General features: G+C 39.1%; 1 protein-coding gene across 9 annotated transcripts in view; it reads right to left on the reverse strand.

Annotated features, from left to right (window-relative positions):
* PCLO (piccolo presynaptic cytomatrix protein) overlaps window positions 1-27887 on the reverse strand; it is a 385852-nt gene that overhangs the window by 182007 nt on the left and 175958 nt on the right. For all 9 annotated transcript variants that reach the window (XM_080392024.1, XM_080392028.1, XM_080392027.1 and 6 more), the window contains exons 5-6: window positions 21669-26739; window positions 19278-21292 (exon numbers count right to left, since the gene is read on the reverse strand). In XM_080392024.1, coding sequence (XP_080248150.1) covers window positions 19278-21292; window positions 21669-26739 — 7086 coding nt within the window. The remainder of the gene's footprint in view (window positions 1-19277; window positions 21293-21668; window positions 26740-27887) is intronic.

The following is a 27887-nucleotide window of genomic DNA, read 5'->3' on the forward strand; positions in this document are numbered from 1 at the left end:
ATATTTTGCAAATTATTAATACTTTTGGTATTTTGTAGTATTTATAGTATTGGTTTTGGTATTTGGTATGTATATGTAGTTTTGGCATCTGGTAGCATTCTTAATATAAATATTTTATTTTATTTTTTTAAAGCAACATCGGGTAGATGAAATATTTTGACCCTGCATCAAAGTTAATGCTTAAAGGCTGCCAAGCTTATTAGCCATTAATTTATCTGCCTCTGAGCTAAGACTGGCAAAAGGTAATTGTTTAGTATCAATCGTGCACTGATTTTAGAGCCTTGGATAGACCAGGATAGATATTATCAAGGCATCTCCCATGATGAAGATTGCTGTTATTTAATTTGCAAAGTCATCAAGTCAGGAACCTAAATGGGTTTTACTTCATTTTCAGATGACAGTATTTCTGTTCATAGATCTTTGATAGATCCATAAAAAAAGAATCTTTCCATAACTATTACAGAACTAGCTGTTTTTATTTCAGCAGGAAACACAAAATCCCTTAATTCTCAGATCTATATTATGATATCTGAAGGCAAAGTAATCACTCTAGCACATTGCTTAAATATAGCAAGAGAGGAGCCAAGCTGGCTGAATAGTGACGAAGATTACCTTGACTGACGAATCATTGATAGCTTTTAACTCAGCATGGATTATCTATAAGCTCAGTGTATTAGTGTGCAATTCCTTATCGTGTTGTTTGAACATTAATTTACACATAAAGACTAAATACTGAAGTCATGATGAAACATTTTTCTTTATCTGCTCTGGTGTCTTTCTGGAACACATTAAATGACTTTGTATCTGACCACTGGCAATATTGTTCACCTACACTGCTTTTCTGCCACAGTGTTGATTCCTTCTTATAGCATTTTTCAAATTATGTAGTCATGAAATATAACTACAATGCTGTAATATAATAATAGGTTCAGAGATGTAAGATGACAAAGAATTAGAAAATGGAATATGTAACCTATATATTTTAGCTTAAAGTAACGTAAGAAGATCAATGTTTTTTTAAAAAATTTAGAACAACTAAAACTCAGGACCAAGTCAGGACAAATCCACTGGTGCAAGGATCTCCAAAAAGCAAACCCTGAGCTCTTTGTAAGCCCTTAAAAGAAGACTTTGAGGAGGAGAAAAGAGGGGATACCATTACTTTCTAACATGTTCATCGGTCTGGGTCAGAGCATAAGATCACCCTGTTCCACTCAAGAGAGAGCATAAGAGCACCCTGTTCCACTCAAGAGAAATGTCCTTAACACCTACATTCATTTCATGAAGCCCCCAACACCACAGTCTTCCTATGCAGCAGTTCTGAAAGAATACTGGAAAAGTGCTGCACCACTTTGTACATATGGATCATATACATGAGGGATACACTCTAAGTCTTGTAAAAATCATGTGTTTGTATGTAAAAAGTATGTGATTTTTGTGTGCAATTCTCCAGCTCACCCCAGGAAGGGTAAGCACCTAGTGATTCAAGTGATTTGGAACTGATCTAGGTCTTCGGAAAATCTCTGCTGCAGACTTCCTATGTGAAGTGGAAGAACAGTTCAGAAAAAAACCTCAATATTCTGCCCTAATACTTTCCTTAAAGCACTGAATATTTTCTAAGGTATAATAAATGTGTATTTTCCATTCTGTCTTCAGATTAAAAAAAAAAAAAAAAAAGAGAGAGAAAGAACATTTGTATGGATAATGAAAATGTGTTGCATTTAACAGCTCATATTAAGTAAACATTTAAATGGAATATTAAGTTAGCTTTCCAGGGTAAGACAAGTTCTGTTACAGAGGATGACACCTAACTTCAGATGCTGACTGTATTTCATCCTTTACTGAAAATATACGGATTGGTCACTGTCATGGAGAAAAGGCTGAATTAGATGGACTTTGATCTGAAATTGTGTTGCAGATCCTATCCTCACAAAACTAAATTCCAGTTGTTGAACTGCATGTGAACAAACCCAAACACCTGAAAACCATCAACTTGTTCTTCAGTCTATTCTTTCTGTATGACCAGTGCAGGAGAAACTATAAAGTATTGATTTAAATTTGCAAGAGAAAAAAGAAAAAGCAGTTTGCCACTAAATTTCAAGATATTTTCAAACTCCGAATAGTCTGAACTGCAGGAAAAATATTTCCAACACATTTCTTTAAAAAAATTTGAAGTTTAGTAGTAAATTTTTGGTAATCCCATATCTTTCAGCAGGAAACTCACCAGTGATCATAATGACTCTCAGATAGAGGACTGGAAATATGCTGATATTTTAAAGCATTTACATGTTTCTCCTCTGAACAGCTTAGGACCCATCGTAATACAATGAGAAGCCACCCATTGGCCACAGTTTACGTGCAGTTTGTTATGTCCTCAGATCTTTCATTTAAGTTTACACAGAAGGAAAACCACTGCCTTACCTTGAAATAAAACTACCACTAAGTTCTTTGCAGGTGTTTTGACAAGTTTAGGAGACAGCTGAACTGTAGCTTTCTGCTTATAAATGAAGTGGTAAATTGTAGGAAGAAAATGCAGTGTCTCCAGATGTCTATTTAAGCCTCTGATGAGTTAACTCCAGTGAGGTACTCATTCAACCCATCGGCGTCTGAAGTGACACCAAAGGCTTAGTCAAACCTGCTGGAGTGGAAAACCTACATCTTTTTTTCCTCCCCAAAACACTGCATAATCTAGAGGTTGGGGTTTTGTTTGTTTGTTGTTTTAGAGAGGTGTAAGACATGATACACAAGGGGAGGTGGAAAAGTCTGGGTTGGTTTACTCTGGATAAGTTTAAGAGGTTAACTACCATCTTGTAGTCCTTAAAGGGGGCAGGGCTATAGAGAAGATGGAGCCAGACTCTTTTTAGAGAAGAGAAAGAACAGCAAGGAATAGTCACAAGCCACAGCACAGAATTTCTGACTAGATATTAGGAGGCTGAGCAGTAATTTCAGAAAAAGCTTTAGGAGCAGGCTACAGAGAATATGCGGTATCTTCATCCAGGGATGGATGATGAGATGTGTGAAGCTTGTTTGGACAAGGTCCAGAACAGCATGATGTTACCTTCAGAGCTAGCCTGGCTTTGAGAAGGAGGTTTGAATGAATGGATTCTAGAGGTCTCATCCATCCTAAATTTCTCTGTTTCACAGCCTTCACAGAGAAGGCAGATGGAGTTTGGATACAGTTCTGCTTATTCATGAAACTAGATACATTTTTTGTGGAAAATATTTTGTAAAATCACCTAGTTTGGTGAATATTTTTTTTTTTAGCATTATCAGAACCCAGAATAAAATGGATGCTTTGTTCTGGATGTTATTCCAACCTTTATTGTTATCCTTAAACATTTTTTTTTTAAATTACCAGCTGTTTAGTATAATGAAGTTAAAACATACTTTATTTTAAATTTCTATTCTCTGTGAGCAGGACACCTTTCTTGTTTCACCTTGTTTCTTAATTTATTGTTCATTCCAGTGTTTGTGTAACATAACGTACCAGTGTGGGTAAGATACACATCAAAATAATTTACTAGAGACTGATAAAACAAAATCAGAAATCTGATTCAAAATGAGACTTCTACAGTCCCAGGTATTCTATAAATATCTCCAGTCTGATACACATATTCAGAGCTCTTCTATATATTGAGCCCCTTCTGGGCTTTAAAGCAAATGGAGATGATTATCACTGTCTGTTACTTCCCACCATTTACTTTATTGACTGTGGTGTCAATATTTCTAGAACAAGTCAGACAGTTGGAAATTCTTCTCCATTAATAATTGTTTTTTAAAATATATTTCTAGTAGGATCAGAACTAGAAGAAAAAACAACCCGTGCCTGCTTAGGTTTTTGTTTTGTTTTGTTTGGGTTTTGTGTTTGGGGGTGGTGGTGTCAGGTTTTTGTTTTTTTAGGTTTTTTTTAATCTGGATAGGAAAAAGTCTGTTTTAGGAAAAACACTATCTATATTTTTTTGGCTTGCCAGCTGCCAGGGCCTTATTTTTACTTTCTCTCCATAGGCAGCTGGCAAACTACCACTTTATACTTTTTTTTTTCCCCTACTGTATAAAACTTTCTTTTTTCCTGTGCAAACTGGAACATATTCAATATAAAATTTAGATTTAAAGGTTATTTTCTACTAGAACACTTCCAGTGGCACTATTTCAATCATTTCAACAAACAGGCTTCCTCCCTGTTGCCCACATTCCATATATTTGGAGGTTCCATTCTTTATAATAATCAGAATCGAGATTTTTTTTTTTTTAAGAAAATGCAAAAAAAAAAAAAAAAAATCCATATTGGAAATAGGGATATAACCAGTTTAGAGACAAAAAAATATTCTAATTTCCTCAAAGCATGATCCATGGCTAACTGAATTAACAGAGTGTACCGTTAACTTCAGAGAATTTGATATGAGTTATCTAGTTAATGTATTCTGCAACAACACTTGAGAGAGAAGCACAAGCTTCTATGGCTTTAAAAGTCAATGGAAATACTCAGATTTGAATTTAAGTCATCATAATAGATCACAAAGGGTTCAGCAGCAATGCTGGTTGAAAGCATTTCCCTCTTTCCTACTACTCCACATTTTATCTGCCTTAACTAGCAGATATGATGTATTTATTATCACAATGTTAAACTAATTAAATGTATGACCTCTTCTAACAAACATTGCTCCCCTGTTACTTGGATAATGTATTTATGGACCATGAACAAACTTTTCTATTTCAATAGGATTTGAAAGACAGGTCTCACCTGCATGTGAATTTATTTGCTTAAGCATATTATAAACATTCATTACTCACTAGTAATGGAAAACATTACTATTTCTTCAAGACCAGGGGTCACACACCTCAAGAATCATTGAAGAATTTGTAAAGGAAAATGGAAATATGAGTTAGAACCACTCTAGTTCCAGAGTTACTGTTCTGCAAGAAAATTTAGAGCTACTTTTAATAGAGACTTTTGCTTAAAATTATAAAAAAACCCAACCAAACAAAACAAAACAAAAACCCCCAAATTCTTAAAAAATAGAGGAAACTCTTATAACATTAAGATTCTAAAAATCTTCAAAGAAATTCCAAAATAAAAAGGCATTAATGAGTGCCAAGTTGAATTTGGGATGCTGCTATAACTTAGAGGCATTTTGGGACTGCTCCATTGCTTATCCTTCAATTGTAACTTCTTGTTATATTTGTATAAATCATGGAAATAGTTTTGCCATATTTTTGAAGGAAATCACTTATAGAGATGTTTTACAGAATACTGTCACTGGATTTTGGGGACCTTTTTTTCAAAGTCTAGTTACCCATAACAGGGGAATGAAAGAAGCATTTTCTAATCTATCAGCTAAAAATCTAGAATGCAGTAATAACAGACTTTCTCTTTATAATGATGACATTGAGGTATTACTATCTCAGAATGTATATAACATTACATGCCTATAAAAAAATAATAGCTTTTATTAGGAAAGGATAATTTCTCAAAACTTCAGTGTATCAAAAAAAATCTAGAAAAAAGGAGGCGGTTCTAGCAGCACACACACACACCCCCCAGCAATTTCCCAAATTACTTTAACCTAATCTTTGGGATTGAAAGCTTAATGAAGGGTGTAAGCTAGTGTTTCCTGAACTGTACTGTGTGTTCCTTTCTAAAGTTGCATAGGAAGGGCTTGAGGGAACATCATTTGCTTCTGAAGCGAAGCAGTACAGCAATCCAAGTGTCACTGCACTCAGGCTAATGAGAACACCACTTAACTAGAACAGCAGGACTCAGACGGGAGAGTTTCCCATACTCTGTGCATCCTGTTTTATATCCACACAAAATATTACAAATCTTGGCTAGAGAGTGCAACGTAGGCCAGTGAGATGGTCTGGGCTTGTGGAGAGTGGCTGTTCCATGAAGAGAGGCTAAGGGAACTGAGCTTCTTTAGCTTAGAAAAAACAGCTAATTGCTGTCTTCAGCTCTCCAATGCAGCACTACTGAAAAGCCAGACCCAGACTTTTCTAAGAGATGCACAGTGAAGGACAAAAGGCACAAGTTGCACAAGGCAAATCAAGCATTCATCATCGTAAAAGCAGTGACGTCCCAGAATAAGATGCCCAGACAGACAGTAAAATCTCCATCCTTGGAGGTTTTCAAAATTCAAGTGGACAAACCCTCTAGTCATCTGATCTAACTCAGAAATTAGCTTAGCTTTGGTGTGGAGGTGGGACTACATGACCTCCACAGAGCCCTCCCAATCTAATTAATTGGTGATCCTTTTCTCTGTCACTGTGATGGCTGAGAAGTTCAGATAGCTAATGTTTGCAAAACGTAATACAGGCACCACCATACTGATGGATTTACTGCCAAGATGCTGTGGAAGATGTGAAAGAATAGGGACTGCAGTATTTATTTTTATTAAATAAAAGCTTCAATGTGGGCAATAATGTTCCAGAGCTGCAGTATCGCTGAGATGAAAAATACTGTTAGTCATGTTTGCAAAATAACCTCCAGAAAAACCATTTGCTTTTTTACTTATATATATATATACATATACATACATATATATATATATATATACACACATATACATATATATATATATATATATACACACATATATATATATATATAAAAAGGGAAAAATGTCACATCATGAAAACTTGTTTTCTTTGGTGAGGTCTTGGGCCAAATGATAAAGAAAAGAAAAAAAGAGATAAAAATGGGTTCCTCTGCCTGCGTTACAGTTCTCTCGGACAAACAATGTTCCAACAGGCTGTAAGAACATAAGGGCTGGGAGCAGCGTACACTACTGCTGTCACAAGAATGACTTTTACTGCCTAAAGAAATATCTGGAGGCATTACTACAGAACCCTTGATACTACCGTATCACTGATCAAATGAGCAAAGGACAAACTCACTGATTCCTCTCGGCTCTTCCTAGAAGGCCACGATAATTCTGCTGTGGATTGTAACTTAGGAATGATAAAAGGAGTATCAATATGATGGAAGTTAATAACCCAGGCTGAAATTTCTGAAAAACACGGTCATTGCTTTCAACTTTAACTCAGACAAGAAGCATAATTTTATTCCACTATTACCCTCTTACATCATATATATACAGCAAAAATACAACTGTGAAAGAAATTATGGAAAATGTGCTCTGCAAGCTTAGGAAGTAAATATTACTTCCAAGCTACCTTATGATTTCCTGAGGCTTACATCACTGCATTTTATTAATGCTATACAGCAGCTGAAAATAAACACCGAGTCTCAAATTAATCTTCCCTATATTAGGCTAAAATTCGAAGTGGGTAGTCCTTGTTGGGATTAACCCTGCCCATCACCCTTCCTGACTACCTCTTCACCTCTGGCAACTTCTGTCTAAATAGAGCAGTCCTCCACATTTAGAGAAACCAGGACCATTATTTTCATCTTGCACACACTGAGGAAATCCCTAGTTTAACCTTCCTTCAGGCCTTCCTCCATCCTGTTTAATTTCATCCCTGCCTTTACTTTTAGTTCATGGCTAGCCCATTTAGTCTGCTTGGCATTTACAATCCTACACCAGGGAAAAGGTTTGCCAGGCAGTGTAAGAGCACCAGCACACTCGATGCTTGAGCTGGATTCAGCATTAGCAAGCAGCTTGCAAAGTGAGTAAGGTGAGATAATCAAAGCTGTATTTTGATAGGAACCACTTAGATTGGATGAAAAAAGGTGTTAGAGAGAGACCAGCTGGGAAACAGCAGTAGGATTTAGAAGGGAGCTTAGAGGGAAGATATGGACAGATGGAGAATGTGAACAGAAATTGAACCAAGACCCAAATTCATCCTGTACAAAATGCAAGAAGTTCTGGAGGAGAACCGAGACGCAGGCATCCTCTGTAGTCTCATACAGAGGGAGAGGAGGAATACAAAGAGACAAATTCTAGGCTCTGCATCAAAGTTTCACAGAGATGTCTAAGCTGTATCTTTTGATGGTGTTTCAGACTTGCCCCTGTCTCCTATCTTCATTCCCAATAGAGAGACTGTAAGCATTTACCATACCATTATGGATTCCACTCGCTGAGCTGAACACTGCAGCTGGGAAATCACTTTTTTGTGTTTCTGAAAAAAAGTCTACCAGTGTTCAACTCCTCCTCAGTATAAAAACTGGAAGTTATTTGGAGAAACTGAACCGAGAAGGTAAGTACAAAGGAAAAGCTTGGTCTCTCCAGGTAAGAGTTGAGAACTGTTGACAGGATAGCTTCTGAAAGTCTGAATTGGTGTCAGCAAAGCCCATGTTCTTCTGTAAGTAAAAGGTTTGTCTGCGCTATGATGCCCACCTGTCAGCAACCATTCACCTCAAAAGCATGCTGGGAGAAACTGGAAACTATTGGAAAGAGCTCTTTTATTTTGATAGACATTTCAGTGAATTAAATGAACACTAATTATTTTTTTTTAATTGTGCTTTGGTAGCTAGAAAACAATTTATAGTCTTAACTTTAACTGAATCATAACTTGCGCTGCACAGAATTGATAAAAGGAAACTAGGAGCAATTAATCCACTGCTTTTAATAAGAGAAAAAGCAGGAAATAGGAATACAGAAGATTCAGAAGACAGGCTTTTTGAAAGACCATGGGATTCACCTGACCAAAAGTAGTCTCAGTCATCTAGAATCTCTTTGTAGCCAATGGAGAAATGTGTGGGATTAATCCTACTTTAAAATAAAAATATAGAATAAGTATATGAACTGTTGTTCCCTTAGAATATTTTTGCCTGCAGATTATAACAGGAATCTACAGTGACCAGGTCAGGTGTGACTTTACACCACCAATATCTAACAGTAAACATCACCTTTCCATTCCTTCATACATTAGCTAGGTAGCCTATGTTCTCATGTCAGTGAAGGAAGATGCTAGATCTCTCTAGATTTCTGAAGATAAATGTAAAGTGCAAATTAAAATGGGGAATAAATTCCACTTCAGCTAAGGGACAGAAGGAACAAGACAGGTGGCATTTGGGCTATGGTATTATGGACCTAATTTCTTTGTCTCAGCTTCTTATCTCACAAATGAAGGCTGCATCACTGAGGTCATTCAGATTAGAGAAAGAGCCCTATATGATGAGTGGTTAGTTTACTCAAGCAGTTTGTGACAAATGCTGCTATCTATACAAACTGACAACAATGATGCGGATGATAATGTGTAAGAAGAGCCATGAATACTAAAGACATTTGTACTTCATTTTAGAATTCAGTTTTTAAAGATAATGCTATTACTCATACTCCTCAAGATACTCTTGGCTTGGAAGGGAAATCAGTCATGTAGGCTAAAGAATCATAGAATCATAAAATCATGTAGGTTGGAAAAGACCTTTAGGATCATCAAGTTCAACCATTAACCCAGGACTGCCGAGCCCACCACTAGCCCATGTCCCCAAGCACCTCATCTACGCATTATTTAAACACCCCCAGGGTGGTGATGCCACCCCCTCCCCGGGCAGCCTGTGCCAGGGCTTGGCCACCCTTTCCATGAAGGAATTTCCCCTCACACCCACCTAAACCTCCCCCGGCACAACGTGAGGCCGGTTCCCCGTGTCCTGGCGCTTGTTCCCTGGGAGCAGAGACCGACCCCCCCTGCCTACAGCCCCTGCCAGGCAGCTGTAGGGAGCCACCAGGTGCCCCTGAGCCCCCCCTCTCCAGGCTGACCCCCCCAGCTCCCCCCGCCGCCCCCCCCAGCCCCTGCCCCAGCCCCTGCCCGGCTCTGGACACGCTCCAGCCCCTCTGCGTCCCCCCTGCCCTGAGGGGCCCGACCCTGAGCCCAGGCCCCGAGGGGCGGCCGCAGCGGTGCCCAGCACAGGGGGACGGGCACTGCCCCGGCCCTGCCGGCCACAGCGCTTCTGACAGCGGCCAGGGCGCTGCTGGCCCCCTTGGCCACCTGGGCACGCTGGGGGCTCCTGCCCAGCGGCTGTGCCCAGCCCCCCCGGCCCTTTCCCCCGGGCAGTTCCCAGCCCCCTGCCCCCAGCCCGCAGTGTTATTCCCAATTCAGATGTAACACAGTTTCACTAAAATATATTGCTCCCAAGGCATTTGTGTGATTGCAATTATCAAGTTTTTGTTAATATCTACTAAATATCCGAGGCCACAAGTTGAGATAATTCATTTCCCGCCTCCACTAGACATGAAGAGCACTTAGTAGCTGCCCTATTTACAATAATGTTTAACACATTGAAAGACTCTTATCTTGTTCAGCTTTGGTCTTTCCAGATGAACACAGCCAGACCCTTCAGCCTTTCAGCCAATGCCTTGTTGTCTAAATATTTCATCCTTTCTTATTTGCTCAACTTTGAAATTTTTCAGTCTCTCTAACTCTTAAGTGGTGCTGACCTAAACCACATGTAGTATTACAGCTGAAGTTTCACCAGCCACTGAGTAGGGTAGAACAACTGCAACCTGTATCTTACACATGCACTAGTAAGCAGTTCCCAAGAACATTGCTGCTTTTCATGCAAGCACCTCATATTTTTAAGTCACATTGTCTGAACTTTTGCTACTACACTTGAACGTTTTCAGTGCTGCTATTGCCTAAACAGCTACATTCCTTTTTATTTATTTATTTTTTTCTGTTGTACCTGTGGTGTCTGTATTGTTACTGAATCTGATTCTGGAAAACTGCTCTGAATTGCAATTCTGCTTCCCAAAGTAATTGTATTTCCTATATTGATGTACAAACGTTGTATGAGTGCTTTCTCCATACTCTAAATTGCAATTGAATTATTAAAGAGTCAGGTCTATGACAAAGCCTTGCCTGACCCACTTAAAACTGCTATGCAGTTTAACAGTGACCAGTTTAGCCTAAGATATCTACTTCCAGCTGGCAGATGGAAAGTAAACTCCCATTAAAAAAACAGTAATTGCAAGAATTCTAGTTTATCAATAAATAATGTGCTGGAGTAAGAAAGTAAAATAGTACAGTAGAAGGAACTATTTTTCTCATTATTTCATACTAAAATATAATTTTGAACATCAATATGTAAACCCATAAGTCTACACCTAGTTTAATGCATACCTGTAAATAGTTATTTATCTTACCAAATTATTCTTAATATGAAATCACTGGCTCAGAAAACCAATGCCTGAATAGAATTATTTTGAGGATCAGGTAAAGTTTAGTTCTAACATAGGCAAGCCTTATTAATTAAAACAAAAATAAAAACAAAACCCAAACAGAAAGACCCAACAACCTTTCAGGTGTTATTAGCTCACACTGCAATTTGAAACACTGATATCATGAAAGAATCTGGCCTATACAGTACTTCTAGAGATACGAAGTAAAACTTCAGAGCTCTGGTAGATGATTTATGAAGGTAATAATGCAGTGATGAGTATTAAGAACACTCATCTAGCCCAACAATTACTGGATACCATCATTTCATCTTTTTCTTTACTTTTACTTTTTGGGGTCATCATATGGGGTGTATGTAGCTGTGCAGATATTTTTCTTATTTTTCCTTAGGGAAAATGTAAAGTTTTGAAATTTTTAGGAGCTCGTATACTAAAAATAAATTAATCTCCAGGGACATACTTGTCCCTGGAGAAAGCATGCCCAGGTATCAGAATTTAATTGAGATGCACCCCTTTAAAATCTAAAGAACTGATTGCAAAGAATAATTATCTCAACACTAGCATACCCTGAACTGTTTCAAAAAAAATGACCCCCAACAAATAAAAAAACAGGGATGATTTTAAATGCACTTTGTGATGATTTAGCACATGATTTGTGCTAAAGGAGCATCCCAGAGGTTTCATATGCAGAGGAAAGGTAACCACTGACACAGAGGAGAATGAAGAGGCATACAGAGCATCTTTCTACTTTTCTGAATTTTTTGTTCTGTTTAATCATATCTGATCATAAGTTTCAGATGTACTGTGGGTTTGGGTCTGGTTTATTTTTAGTAATCTTCATATAAGACATATGAGCTCTCATGGGTTTTTGCCAGTCTTGGATCACTTCCAAGTAACATTTAATCACATTTGGCTGATCAAGACAATATTTTATAAACTTTAAAATATTTTAATAAAATGATGGGGAAAAGTGTTGGAATTAAAGCTTGCAGTTTTTTATTAGATGAAGTTTAGACTACTTTGGCAAGAACAAATTGGTTGTCTCTAGTTAGTGCACACTGCTATATTTTGCATTACAAGCCTTCTGGAGAAAACTAAATAGAAATCATTTCCATAACTATATCTGAGATGTGCTCAAATCCCAGTGAGGAAAACCAGCCTGAGCCCATGACTGGCTCCTTTTGGAAAATAACACAGTATACTCGCAGATACTTCAGCATCAACTACTTTCATCTACTGTTCTGCTTTTCCTGCACCAAACAACTTGCTAACGTAGCAGACAGTGCTTCCCTTCCAGGGAAGAGTTTATGGACATTGGTCTTCTGCTCCTTTTGGAGAAGGTATGGTCATTTGCTCCATCAATATGACTTTCCTGTGCTTCGGTCATAGCTGCTCATAAAAGAGTAGACAGAATACAGTGCAAGAAGCCAAACATAGCAGTAGAACATGTGAAAGGAACTCTCTTCAGAGTTCAGTGAGGCAATTACACTAGCAGAAATGTTACCCTCCTACTACAAACTGGCTAATTACAATGCATGGCTTGATAGGAGATGAAAGTCTGAAGCAAAACAGAGCTGAAGTAGGACAAAACTGGCTGGTTGGTATGTGCCCCTCTGTCATTCTTCTGTGCCTGCTTGGTTCTACTGTATACTTTTATATGCCGTATCTATTACTTTAAAGGAGGAAACACTATATTGGCTTCCCTCCATACCCAAAACTCAAAGTAGTCCTAAAATGGATAACCACAATAACCAAACGGCTGGATAGGAGTAGAGAGATAGTATGGTACCCTCACTCTTCTTCGTCTTTTATGGAAGATAAAATAGCAAGCAATGGGATTTGTTGTCAGGGGTGTTTTTTTAATGTGTATATGAGAGCTGGCTTAAGAGGAAGATGGATAAGCTGACAGCTGGTGAGAAATTGTCCAAGTGACCGAAAAGTTAGGCTCTTTGTCAACTCTGCCATAAATAATTTCCTTTATAAAAGATAGTTAAGGATCCCCTTTGAAAAGCAAGAGTGAATACCATACGAATCTTCTGTTATGCATGAATGTCCCCTTGGTTGAATAGAGACTGTGTGAAATCAACTAATCTAAAAGTATCAGTCAAGACAGACTGACCCAGTTAAATGTGCTTCAGAAAATAATTTTTATATGAGATACTGACCAAATGTGGGGTAATCTTTCTGTTTTGAAGATATGACAGATGGAAAAAAGACTCCTCATTTGAGTCACATAATTGTTTTTCCAAAGGATTTCAAATACAGCACAAGAAGCAGTAGTTTGAAATGTTAACAGGACTCTAAATCGTAAATAATTCAGACCATTAGTGGAAAAAGTAATCTAAAATCTAGCTAAAACCACATAGTTCAAGAAGATAGGTAAGTCCTATTTCACTATTTACACAGGGGTAAGATTGTCTAGAATTGTTTCTAGATTTGAGTGAGATCATCTTTTCAACTCCGTTTCCAGTAAATTCAATTGAAACACACACAAAAGTGTGTGACGATAGTCAAGCACAAAAGGAACTCAGTGGTTATGTTCACACCTTCTCTTGCTGGCCTGAATTCTATCTCAAGATAAGATCTCCTGTCCAAATGCAATGACCCAGCCTCATATGTAGCTGCAGGACACTCTTCAGGGATGCAGGAACATGTATGCCTAACTAGACCCGGTGACTTAGCCTATGCTAAGCATGTTAACACACCGGCAGGCAGATGCAGATGTGCCGTTCACAAACTGTGTACAAACAGGAATCATGCAAACCAGGCTGCTCCCAGACTGTTAAGACCAGTGTATGCACGGACAAAAAGAAGGACCAGTTGTCACCAGCGCCTGAAGAAGCATTTCATTAAACCACAGCCCACAGATGTCATTTAGAAGCAAAGGTAAAAAAAAAAAAACAAAAAAACCCAACCAAACCACCAACCAACCAACTTTGCACTTTAAATCTAGGTTACTCTAAGACACTCCCAGAGATGGCTCCTCACTCAACACCCAACAACAACTTAAACCCAAACAGCAGCTGTTTCTGCAAGATGTAATGGCTCCTCTATACTGAAATGTAACTTTTACAGAAAACGAAGTGTTCTTCCTTTTTTTTCTGGAACGAATCATGGGACTAAAATGGAAAATTAAAGTAATTGAATTAAGCTTTTTGCAGTTATAACCATGTGACCACCTACGTCTCAGACCATAAAACACTTAGGAATATTTTACAGTAACTATAAGAGCTATTAACAAAGTACTAACTTCTTTTAGCTGGAATTAGGCCCAGATAGCAAGAAACCAAGGGAAACATCAATATCCTGTGCTCCAATAATAGCAGAAATCTGTGATCTGAAATTCTGGCACAACTTTAAGCAATGAACCTATTCCCTGCTTCTGAGGAAGGGAAACGGAAATACCCAACCTCTAACCAGGTGATTATCCCTACTCTTTATCCATTCCCCAAGTAGAACATTCCTTGCTGAAATACAAGCCTGGTGATCAGCTTAGTCCTGAATAAACAACCAAAACATCATGGATATGATATAACAAAGGTTTTAATTCTACTGAGAGCAACTACCCTGCTTCCCTTCTTCAGTGCCCAGATGTACAGCACATCTGACGCAACCAAGGACAGCCCAAATCAGTGAAGTCCTAAGCTTCAGTTTTAAAGTTGAAAAATTCAGAATCCCGTAGAAGATAAAATACAGATGGATGTACTTTGTTTTGATTACTTTAAAAATTTATGTCATTCGAAGAAATCTGCACTTTTAAAGTCAGTATAAAATCACTTCTGCTTTTACTACAGCAATGGATGAAGTCCTGCAATTCTGACCTAAATAAAGACACAATCTTTTGGGATTTTGCTTGAAATCATGTCTATTTTACTATAGTATACAGATTTCAATAATATTTGCCTTACAAGTACAGTGACTCACATCAAATAAAAATTTCAGACAGAGTCTCTGTTAGCTCTCTTAATAAACAGATTGATAGAATTTGTTCTAAGTGTTGAAGTTTAAATGCACAATTTCTACCCTGAAGCTCACAGACGGTTGACAGATGTGTTTTTGCATTAATTTCATGAATACAAACACTTCTGCTGAGTCTTTATGCACTGCTTAGCTGTAGATGTTGTATGTGTGACAGTTCACGTGCAAGACCTGCAATTTGCTTCAGTTTAGTTGAGCAGACATTTTGCATCCAAAGGCAAAGGAAGACAACTTCCATCTTTGATTACACATATGCAATATGTACCAATGTCAGAGCTGACTGTGGCTGGTATGTGACTTTGATTCTGTGATGCACTGGTGTAAAACTATTTCTTTATTAAAACTAGACAGGTACTCACAATTTTTTGTTGCTGTTGAATGGACAAATATAAATCTCCACTTCTAAACTCTGCTAATGCCTCCTGGTCCCCTCATGGAAACCACTGCTATGGCTATGCTCTCCATGGAATCCTACCATGCCGGACTACTGGACAGTCTATCAAAGCCAGTGCTGGGGAGCTCATTGCCACTGGGAGCTCAAGTGGCACAAAGCTCACAAAACAGGAAAATTAGGTCTCTTTGTAAACTATCAATTCCAGATGGGTGGCTGCCACAACTTTTTTGGTGCTGACAACTTACAGTTCACAAGTTTTCCTTGACACAGCTACACTACTAATACATATCATAGAAATGTACAGCACACAAGAACTACCAAAGGGAACATAACGGAAAACAATACTTCTACGCTGGATTAATAGGAAGCCACCATCTATGTTCATTCATGTGTTCATATAGAGGCAATGACTACTATACATAGTAAATGAAAATGTAATGTAAACATATAACTTGTTATTTAAAAATTAAATGTACCATCACTGAAAGCCGTATTATCTAGATACTTATTATTATGTGATTAACTAGCAGGTTATTTTTCAGTCTTTCACTTATACTAGATTCTATCAAATACTGGAATAATTTCCTATAAAATGTGCATTGAAGAATAACATCATATTTAAAACAGCAGTTCTAAAACACAGTGTTATTTTAATCAACTTATTCATAGTCTCTATAAACTTTGTCCTTGAGATGCTGTAATAAGTATATTTTTCAATGGAAAAAGCCCATGAATTATGAAAGTGCACTACTTGAAGGACAAGGTATCATTTCATTGTAAGCCTTAGAAAGAGACTAATTTTATTCTTATCCTTTTAGTCCCACTGATTGCATAAGGATCAACTTTTTTGATAAACTCATAAAAAGAAGCCTCTGAAACATATAAATGAACACATGATCACCTTTTTCACCTGCATTGTTTATGGATGCAAAGACATAACCCTGAAACAAGAACTATTAACAAAGTGATGTGATATTCATCCATGCAAAAAGTATTCATATGCACACTCTGTTTGTAGTGAAAGATAAATCTTTCATTTCCATTTTACTATTTTATGTTCAGCTCTAGTAAATTCTCTTTCCCAGGGCGAGCTGTTTCACTATTTTTTCTGCACTGAACTTCACTGTTCTGAATGACATAACTGATCTCTTCTACCTTTCCCTTTTTATAATTAAGCAATTAGGAAATCTCCAGTCAGGAGGCACAAAAGCATACACAGACGATTAACAGATAAAGATTTCAGCTGTTGTGGGCACCATACAAAGAGAGAATGAAAAAAACAGTCCAACTGCCAAAAATATTTTAAACTTGAGGAAACATCTTACTTTCACACTTAGCAGGATAATCCAAAGGTGATCCTGTATTTGAACTCAAGTGTAACAATGATCTGTTGCTATAACAACTCAGTTCTACAGCTGAGAAAATGTCAACAAGGTTCACGCTTTGTCAACAGTGCCGCTATTTGTATGCCAACTCTCAGGGAGAACTTGGAGTGTGACAAAAGGTACCAAAAGAAGAAATCACTGTCCACTCTTTCCTGTGCTTCCAAGATGATATGGTCCTAAAACCAGGTTCTCAGCTGGTGTAAACAAACATAGATGTGCTGGCGAGAATACTGTAAGTCTCATGGAAACTTGGATCTTGTTTACACTGCAGATCCTTCCTTCACAACGTAACTGGACTGAGTAATCGAGAACTGAAACTGATACAGCAACTGCAAAAGCAATTTATTGCCCATATTTCCAGATGCTGATGAGGTCATTAGATTAGGTTCTGCAAATGTCACTCTATTTTCTTTTTTGTCATATTTTCCTCCTTTAAAATTGATGTACCTGATCCCAGCCTAAGCTAACTGAACCTCAGACAGTTAACAAAACTCTATCAGAAAGAGAGAGTGTAACAGGCTAAATGTTTAATATAACATCAGAGCTGAAAGCAGCCATGGTGGTCATGGGAGGTTTGTGGAGCAGTTTCCTCACCATATGCTGCATGAGACAGTGCCGTCCACTTTATATCTGTGGAAGCTTTTTACTTTCATTGCATTTGTCTACTTGCATCCCATGTTCCATAAAATTGTCCACCTCATTTGTTTAGCCTGTAAGTACTCTGAGACATGGGCTATTTGCTGCTTGATGGCTGCATACTAATAAGAGTAATACAGCTCATTACTGTTTGAGCTTAAGGCAAATTGGTAATAAACATGGGTAAAAAAGAAACAACGATGTGCAAGCCCTTTGTTTCCATGTCTCATTAATGAATACAGTATGCTGAAACTCTACTGTAAAAGGCCTTTAAACAATCAGCTGTTTATAGAATGTATCATCCATCATACAAAATATATAATTCATATCAAATATATATGAATCTATGAAATAACTAAACTGAATAATTTGTCCTTAGCAATAGTTTCACTACAGTGAGTTACTTTACAATATTATACCTACTCTCCGATATCTAGTAGTACCCATCACTTTCTAACCCACGAGCAACATCCTTCAAGATGCTGTTCCAAACCCTCTACATCAAACTTTAGTGCTCATGCAGGTTTCCCCACTGTGCTAATCCTGCGTTAGGGAATGATGTTTATATGGAGTGCCAATGTCACGACTACAGTTTTCCCTTGAAATTTGCAGGTACTGTTCTCCAGGCAGTAACAGCATAGAAAGCATTTAATATCTGCACAAATATGTGAAGCTGCAGAAACTGCTTACAGTGTGAGCCTTGGAGGGTATAACCAGATACTTCTGCATTTGAAAGCCACCACAAATTATCAAACACAGAAAACAAACCCTCTTTATTCTATCCAGCTGCACTAATCGCTCATGTATTCAAATATATCTGAACATAAAAGATAAAAATTGCTGAAGAACTCAAATGGTAAGTCTTCCAGAGCTCTGACAAGAAAGATACTGACCCTGCAACTGACAGAAGCCAATGGACGCAAGGACAGCCAAGAACATGTTAAATTATAAAGGTGGGTTTTTTTTCTTAGCCAAGACTTCTTCCTCTTATTCATAAAGAATGGACTGATTCCCAAATCAGAAATCTTACTTCTCAAGGAATACTGCAGAAATGAAAAATCTTAATGCTGATGATGTCACCATTATTCAAAATTGCCTCCTCTGACCCCTCAGAAACAGCCTCAACACTTGCGTAACTTCTTGATAATCCTCCTTACCCAAAACAAACAAACAAAAAATGGATTTGTGGTATGAGACCTTTTGGTATGGGAGAGATAAAAGATGTACACATTCAGACACAAGATTACCCCTAGAATCACAAATGGCCAAGAAACCTCACGGGTGTCTAAAAGGACAGCTAACTAAGGTAATTACAAATCTGGTGTCCGCTGTCTCTCAGAAGGCACATGCAGTAATTTCAAGGCAAATGCGCTACAGAGCGTGCCACAAGAGCTGGGTGTTGACTAGAAAGAAAATGCTTTGCATTTTCTGAAGAATTGGCAGTAACCATTATATTGGCAATTAACTGTGATGTAACATACAAAGTGCCTTCCAAATTCTGAAGAAGAATTTGTTGTGGGTTTTTTCTGAATCTTAGTAAGACTATAATGTGGATTCCTCTATTCACAGGCAAAGCAATGAAGCAAATAACCATTGCTTTAGACAGCAGCTGTTCCTCAGGACTTTTCAGCAAGGTGTGCAAAACCACTACATACACAGGTATTGCAAATGAGTGTGTCAGCCATCATGCTGTAGTGATAACTGTGGAAATGCATATTTAAAAAAACCCAAACAAACAAAACCCCCAGAAAACAACCCAAACCCCAACACCCTCCCCCCCAAAAAAAGAAAAGGCAAGCAAATACTTCTTACCATGAAACCCTCAGTGTACTGAAACTGAGCTCTGGAACTGTCTTCTGCTGTGGGACTCAGGGGCTTAGGGTCAGACAAAGAGCGTTGCATCATTTTTCCTGTTTTTGGGCTTGACGGAGGAACCTTGGCAATGTCAGCATGCAGCATCTTCTGAGGGCTGATGTCATCAGTGATGGGTTTTTCATAGGGTACAAACGCTGACTCTATAACTTTGCTTGGTGAAACAGGTGAAATGGGTGAATAGAGAACTTTGGGAGATTTGGGAGGGGAAGGGACTACCTGCAATGTGGAGTCTGGACGAAGGTGGGATGAGTATCCTATCTCTAATGGTGTTGGGCGCTTTTTGTCTTTCTGGGGAGATGAAGCTGACAGATATTGGGGACTCTGAGTATCTGACTCTGTCTCTGTTTGACATCCCAAACTTTCTCCTTTATATGTCTTTTCTGGAGCTGAAATATGCTTTATGATTTCAACCTTAGCATCCAATCGGGCCCTGATTGAAGGTGTTCTTATTGTTCCTACAGGTTCTGTTTGTACTGAAATCTCTGCCACTGTCTGAACTGCAATACTAGATACTTTGGAGAATTGTTTAGCTTTGTCTGGCTCAGAGGTACTCTCACTGTACTTCCCTACACGAGGCTTCCTTCTGGATCTGCTGGAAAGATCCCATTCATCTTGATCTTCATCATCTGTCTGAACACTCGTATCAACACTCTTCTTACTTCTCCGTCTCCTGTTTGTGTAACCTCTGTCTGCTCCATCTTCATCATCAGTTTGCACTCCACTGTCCACAATCTTTTTGAAGCACCGGGGCTCTTCTTCCATGGTCTCCTCAAGCTCCTCATATGGGCCACGCAATTTCGGCATAGAACTTCTCTTTTTCAGTTGCTTCTCTTCTCTAACATCAATATCCTTAAGGGACATTTCTGAAACGGAGCTTAAGATGCCAGACCTTGGTATGTATTGAGTAATGCCATCAGACTGAACTGTATACCATGTCTGGCTTTGTGGAATTTCAATACCCAACACTCCTGAAGCCGTAGTGGTTGCGTCATCAGTAGGCCAAAACTGGCCATTTTCTGTGGTTGCATACTGTCCTTCCAAAAGCGTTTGATCTGTGGTCGTTTGTGGTGAGCCAGTTCCTGAAGGGTCATAACCATACTGATATATTTGACGAATTTTTTGCTCCTCTAACTGTTGGTGGAGCTGTTGCTGAAGTTGTTGGAATTGTTCAAGCTGCAGCTGCTGTTGGGCTAATGTCTCTTGCCTCATCATAAACTGAGCTTGTCGTTCCTCCTCTTGTTGAAATAAGAGATGATGCTTCATGGATTGCAACTCCTCAAGTTTTTTTTGCACCATAAACTTTTCTTGTTCCCTAAACCTTTGAATTTCCTGACGTTCCCATTCCAGCTCTTCTGCAAAGCGCTGCTGCTTAATTTTCTCAAGCTCAAGAAGTTCACGCTCCAAATCAAGCTGCTGCTGTTTGCCTTCTTCAGGGGCAATGAGAAGGGCAACTTCATCTTCAATCACATCTGTATAAACTTCAGATGCTGTAGTTAAAGCAGGTATCAAGTTGGTGGGCTCAGTGGTAATAGGTTCTATAGTAAGAGGTGGTAACCCTGTCTCCATCTCAATGGCAGTAATTGCACTATCTTTTTCAGGTGCCACTGTTGTCAAGAAACTGTATGATCTTGGAAGTGGTTGATTCTGTTGCAAAGTTGATAAAGAGGTCACCGAGTCAATTGTTTGGAGAGTCGGTAAGTCTCTGACAGATGTACTGAAAATAGAACCAGGTTGTGTAGTGATGGCAAATGTGGATGGGATTGGAGTTGCTACTGAAGAATAAACAACACCATTGGATGATCTTAAAACACTTCCAACACCAAACTGGGAACCCCGAGATGATACCATTCTTGCTTGGGAATACTGTGGTGTACTGAGCCCGATGCCAGAAATCACCTGACGAGTCTCTGGATAAGGACCAGTAGTCTTGCTTGAGTAATCCATAACCTCACCTGAAATTACAGGGCAAAGTTACAGTCCAGTCCCACAAAAGAATGCTGCTTTGTGGATTCTGAAAGTCATCCCATCTTGATGAATTACATGGGAAGGGGAAACGGCATGCAAATCTTCAGGTTAATGATCTACTTTAGATGTGAAGGAAACAGCATTTCTGAACATGCAGGCACATGCAGGCACCTCTGTGCAAAACACAAATGTAAAATGAAGAAATGAAAAACACGTGTAATCCAGAATAATTTGTCACACTGTCCAGAAGAAAACAAACCAACAAAAGGAGGGGAAAAATAATAAAAAAAAATTATCCGGAAATGAGGTGAGGAACATCAAAATTATATTTCAAAGAAAGATCTGCTGCTGTGTCATACTGACCTGTAGTAACTCTTCCAGAAGTAAGATCTACTGCTGCATCAGTTGCCCCAACTCGATAATCAAAGCTATTCTTGCTTTTATATGCAAACAGTCCAGCTTCTGACAAATTTGTGTCAGACATAGATGGTTTCATACCCCCCATTCCTCGGTAGCCATATGACCCTGAACGATCATACTGATAGTGGTCATCTCTGTAACCAAACCGATCTTCAGGAAGTGTAGTTGGTGGCTGCTGTGCTGTACAGCTCCTACCAAATGGCAGTTTATAAACCATATCACAGCAGACAGCTCTTCTCCCTGCAGTCAGATCCACAGGCTTTTCATCATCTTCTATTACTGTCGTTACGATACCTGAAGTACTTTCATCCATTGTCACTACAGTTCTGTGGGATTTTGTAGTGCTAAGGTCAACTGCTCCACTCTCCATTGGCTCCTGGGAAGTGGAGAGATCAGTCCAACCATTTGTGACACCAACAGGTGGCACAGTAACAGGCTTTGTAGTAGCCCACGTCACTGCATGTGTTGAAGTACCTAGGGATAAATTTATTGGCACTTCGTCTCTACCCGCAGAGAATGCCTGGCTGCCTGTTACTCTGTATGCAGGATCAAAATGTTTTGATGTTGTTAGCTGGAGTGGCATTGTCATCGCATGTCCCAGATCCACCAGGCTGTCTGTACTGGCAGTGTAGCTTACAGTGGCAGTGCAGGTCATTACGGTTACCGTCTCAGTGACTACAGACAGAGAAGGATCAGCAACACATGCAGTGCTAAGATTTATTATAGCTGGCTGGACAGTACTTACTGGCCGCCCACCTGTATCACTTGCTGGTATCTGCCTTCTCACATCCATGGAAACAGCAGACAGATCCATACAGCTGTCTCTCTTTTCAATATCCAACTTAGTTAAAGTGCGAAGATCAATGACATCACCCAAAGGATGAAATCTTCCATTCTCTCTATACCTGGGTTGATCTACTACCTGTAGTGGCTCTGGAGGTATAGTAATAGCGACACTACCTAAACCAAAACCAAGCGCCGGGCCCTTAACCACAGACACTGTGGTCTTGGTTATCTCTGTTGTTACTGCTTCTGATTTTGAACTTGGTATTTTTTCAAAAGCAGATTGCGTTGTGACAGGAATAGCTTGCAAAGCACCTGAAATATACATACTATGATCTGACATACTTTGAATTTCCATAGCTTTCACGGATGGAGTAAAAACTGGTTGCATAGGCTGGGGAATCTGTTCTTTCAAAGGTTCTTCTAAAGGCCAGCTGGTAACAGCCTGACTAGTTATAGCTTCCGTGGGAGTTCCAGGCTCAGATGGTAACGTGATGACAACATAGGTTTCCTGTGAGGGTTTTGTCAGCCTTGGCGAAGATTTGTTAGAGTGTGGGGACAAAGGGGAAGTGGGAGACGCTATTTTGTATTCAGCTGCAGGGACCAAATTCAGAGTCATACTTGAAGTCAATGACAAGCCTGTTGGTTTGGGCTGTGGTTCTGCTGGCTTATGACCCGCTATTGGGAGCGGAGGGACTGCTGGCTTAGGAGCAATCGGAGGTTTCGTTACTTCTGTGGGCCTGTGGCTGAAAACAAGCCCTGCGGGAATGGAGGATGGTTTGGGTGGTACAGGAGGTGGCGTTGGGGTGTATGTTTTTGTGATAGGTACTACATGATTCTTTAATGCAGCTGCAGACTCTAGTGTTGGAACACTTGTGACTGAAGGTACCGCTGTGGGAGCTGTGGCTGCTGGTGTCTTAACCTGTGACTTCTTTTTGGGATAAATGGCTGGCTTGGGTAAAATAGGTGGAGGCAATGGTGGTGGAGGAGGTGGTGGAGGAGGAGGAGGAGGTGGGGATGGAGAAGGTTGTGCAGGAGAATCCAAAGAAGAGCTTCTAAAAAGCGAGAATACTTTGGATGTTACAGCAGGAGCTGAGGAAGGCACGGAGACCATGCTGGTCTTACTTACAACACTGGGAATAGGTACAGAAGATGTTTCTGATGCAGGCTCTGTAACTGCTACTGGTGCTATACATACAGGTGGTTGCTCAGATGTAGCACTACTCAAATTAATCCTTGTCCTGTCAACACTCAATTCCTTGTGTGAATCTTCATGATGAATTTTGACAATGCCAGCCTCTGCTGTACTTTTCATTTTTCTAGCTGCTTCCTTCTCTGCTTTGGAGCTATCAAAGGTGATGGTATCAGTTGCATATTGCCTGGGTTTTACAACTGTAGTTGACACTGCTGAAGGTGCAGTTTCAGCTAAACAAACTGCAGTTTGATCCACACTTTCCATACCTGGTGCTATAAATGGCTTTTTAGTGGCTCCAGCAATAGATTCATAAGGGATGCTCACTTCAGAGTACTCTTTTGTAGATGTTAAGGGAACTTCAGTTATTATCCTGATACCTTCAGAATCTATTAGTTTACTTACAGCATCTGCTGTATCTATATAACCTGTGGTTGCACTATCTATAGGTGATGAACTATCTGTGGTACAAACCGAAGATGTAGATGATGTTAAAGAAGCTGTATCAGAAGGCAAAACTGATGCAGCACCCTCCGACATCTCAGAGTATGTCAACATTGATGTTTCATGAGAAATTATTTCTTGAATTTCTCTGGCATAATCTGTTAAGTATTCATCTTCAATTTCCTCAGCTGTAAAATGCTGTGTTATTTTAACATCTGGAATAGAAAGTGCTGTGCTACTGACAGGTGATACGTCTGAGATTGCTGAAGTAGTGCTTGATGTTAAAGATGTACTATCCACTATTTCTCCAACACTAGATACCTTTGTATCAGATGTGGGAACAAAACCTGAAGTTGGTTGTGTTGGACTGGACCCAGGGGTTAGCTGCATTCTCTGTCTTTTCATAAGCTCTTCATAAGCAGCTTCTGCATCTAACAACTGCTTTTCCTCAGTGGAGGAACTTACTGTGCTGTCTAACACAACTATTTCATGACTTTCTGGGATAATATAAGAACTAGAAACAATATCTTCTTGAGGCACAATGGAATGTAAAGTCTCAACACCATAGTAGTCTTTCTGCAGGTCAGTAATTTTCTGTGGTTCTTCATAGATCTGTTCTGAAGCTCTTATTTTTTTCTCTTTTCCTCTTTGTTGTATATACTCATTACTCTCATCTTGTCTCATTACAAGATTAGTGTCAATAGTTCCATTGTAAGTATCCTCTACTAAAGATTCATAAATATAATCCTCTATTAGCATTCCACCATATAAAGACTCTTTTTCAAATACTTCATCTTTTTCACTTGTAATTTGAAATGACTTGGACTTATGGGTCTTGTGCATCATCTCCTCATATACCTCTTCAGCACTTTTCAATGCCTTTTGACCACTTTCTTCTTTTGGGAGTCCAGCTGGTTGTTCATCTGTTGGTGAGTACAGAGAGACAGCAGTAGGCAATTTGTAAACTTTTTGTACTTCTATTATTTTTTCTGGGCTGATTTCAAATCCTTCAGGATCTGACTCAATACTAGGTGAGTATTCAGAACAGGAAGATCTGTGCAGCTCTTCCATTTCTGCTGCCTGTCGTAATTCTTCTGTTGGAGATGCATCTTCAATGGGAGAAAGATTACTTGGTGGAGTCTTTGGACGTTCCCTTCTTCTCTGAGCTCTTAGCTCATCCTTGTCCTTTTTAGATTTTTTGCTAGAACTTTTTCTTTGCTGCTGTTCTAATTCACGCTGTTTCTCTTGTTCCTTTAGCAGTTCTTCCTCTTCCCGTAGTTCTTCTTCTTCTGAAGAATCTTCAATAGTTGGAAGAAGAGGACCATGTGACCGATGCCTGGCTTTGCGCTGTTGTTTGCTCTCCCCTCCCAGTTTTTTGTGACTAGGACTGCTGTCACTGTCTTCATCGAGTGATGACACTGAAGTAGGAGATGTACCTGGTGTGAAACTAGAAGCATGTAAACTAGAAGACCCTTCTCCTCTAGATCTATCTTCTGGTGAATCTGTAAGACTCTCCATCTCTAGCTCAGGCTCTTCATCAAAATACAAAATACCCTTCTGTTGTTCAGATGCTTCAGAATATTTTTTTGTTATTGTACTATTTAATTCTATTGTTTTGAAACGCCGAAGACCTCCTCCTCCAGATACTGCAAGTTCTTCACTGTCTTGACTTTTAGTTTCTCTGTATTTTGGCTCTGGGCTTTCATCAAAATTATCATCATCATCATCGTGCCATGAATGCCTTCTTCCTGCATCCTCATCATAGCCTGCACTACTTTTCCGTGCCATTCTCCTGTGTTTTCCAGCTGTTCCTTTGGCTTTGCTTCTCACTTCTTCTTTCTTTTGGCTTTCAGTCACACTGATCTCTTTGAGTTGATTTCTAATGAATTCATCATCTTCAGAACCTGAGGCATCTTCATCAGCACTCATCTCTATGATCTGTTTTCTTATAAAGTCTTCCTCATCACCTGATCCCTGACTGTCATCTCGTTTGTATTCATCACTGCTTGAAGAACCGACACTAGCTCTTCTTTTTCTCCTTGGGACAGGCGAATTTTCACTCTCACTGCTGTCTTCCACAGAATCATAGCGTTGTCTTCTTGCTGATATGTCATCTCCTTCATCTTCTTCCTTGTAGGCTGCCTGGGAGGAAGCACTTCCTTTGCCATCTTCTACAACAGTTCCTTCAGCTTCTTGAGTAGCTTCTAAGTCTTCTTCATCTGAACTGTAAGATTCTGGAGTGACTGGCAAAGGCTTTGCTTTATGTTGATCCTTTGTCTGTTCACTGTACGTTTCATAAAGCTCTTTGCTCTTCGCAGATTTTTCATCAGAAAGCGTACTTGCCTGAGCTTCCAAAATAGACAGTACAGTACTTTCCAATTTAGCTAGATCTGAGGGGCTTGGTGGACTTTCATGTGAAATAGTGTCTTTTTTATTAGATTCTCTGAGCAAATCCTTTTCATCACTGGGGATATGACTTGGGATTTCACCAAGTGAACTTGATATCCCATCAGAAGAATAGCCGGTGTCACTCAGACCTTGTGGACTTTTCTGTTGCTGAGAGCTTGATGTGTCTGATTTGTCATCCTCCTTTTCCTAAAAAAATAAATACATATGCATGTGTACATATTTATATATAAATTCTTAATGTCTCCAGGCAATTAAATACATGTGATTTTTTTCCTAAAAGATGAATTAATGTCTTATGTGAAAAATTATGATGCCAAGAAGATATATATTAAACCAGAAAAGACTGAACACTAGTTTTGTTATTCATAGCTATTAAAATAACATTTAAAAGTTCCTCTGATTTTGAGTTTTTCATTGAATCTAACTACGTTTTGCATGGCTATCCATACTGGCAAGTGATTTTATTAATTGTAAGATGATCTTCTATTTTTCAGTATAAACAAATACTGTATTTAATTGTTTTCAGAACACTTCCTAATGATAATCTATCATTTATTCACATATGCATGGGACAAGTTGCTTGGGAGTTAATTTAAATGAAGCTGTGTTTCAAAACTCCCTATATAGTTCTAGATACAAAGCAATATAGCTTGCCAAACATCAGCCTGCAGTAAATCTGGGGCCTGCTCCCTTCTTTGCCCATTTAATCTTTTGTAACTGTCTAGCAATATGTCAGTCTTCTCAAATTTTGGACCTATGGTTTCCTTTTGTTGATTTAAGTGTTACACATTGCACCATGCAACAGAATACATGGAATACTGAAACATGATTCAATGCAGTTTGGAATGTCTCTATATCTGTAGCGTGGCACTTTACAAACATTTTCTGAGCACCTCATAAAGAAGAAGTTTCTCAGTAAATTTGTAACGCAGAGGTAAGCTGCTGGCAAGGGAGTGTAACTGCAGGGAGGAAAGCACGATAGCTGTTGATCAAAGGAAATAAGGAAGCAAACAAGGCAGGCATACCCGACTGAGCATCATAACCAATGTTTTCCTTCTCATCCCTAATTGAACATCCTTAGTCGTTCTCCTAGATTCCAGATCCTTCTACAGCATTCTGAATGACAAGCACATCTACCTCCTTCTTTAGATAACAAAACCACCAAGAATATCCTACAACAGGTATTTCCACTCGGAGTTTCCACACCAGTTTCCCTCCTGCTTCTCTCAGCTGTGAAATGCTCTATACTTTGTGGAAGTACCTAACCATGCAGCTAACAAAACAGCTCACTCTCCAAGTGACAGGTCATCTTTGCTGTCATCGTACCTGACAGC

The sequence above is a fragment of the Falco punctatus genome (assembly GCF_963210335.1).
Source record: "Falco punctatus genome assembly, chromosome: 6".
NCBI lineage: Eukaryota > Metazoa > Chordata > Aves > Falconiformes > Falconidae > Falco > Falco punctatus.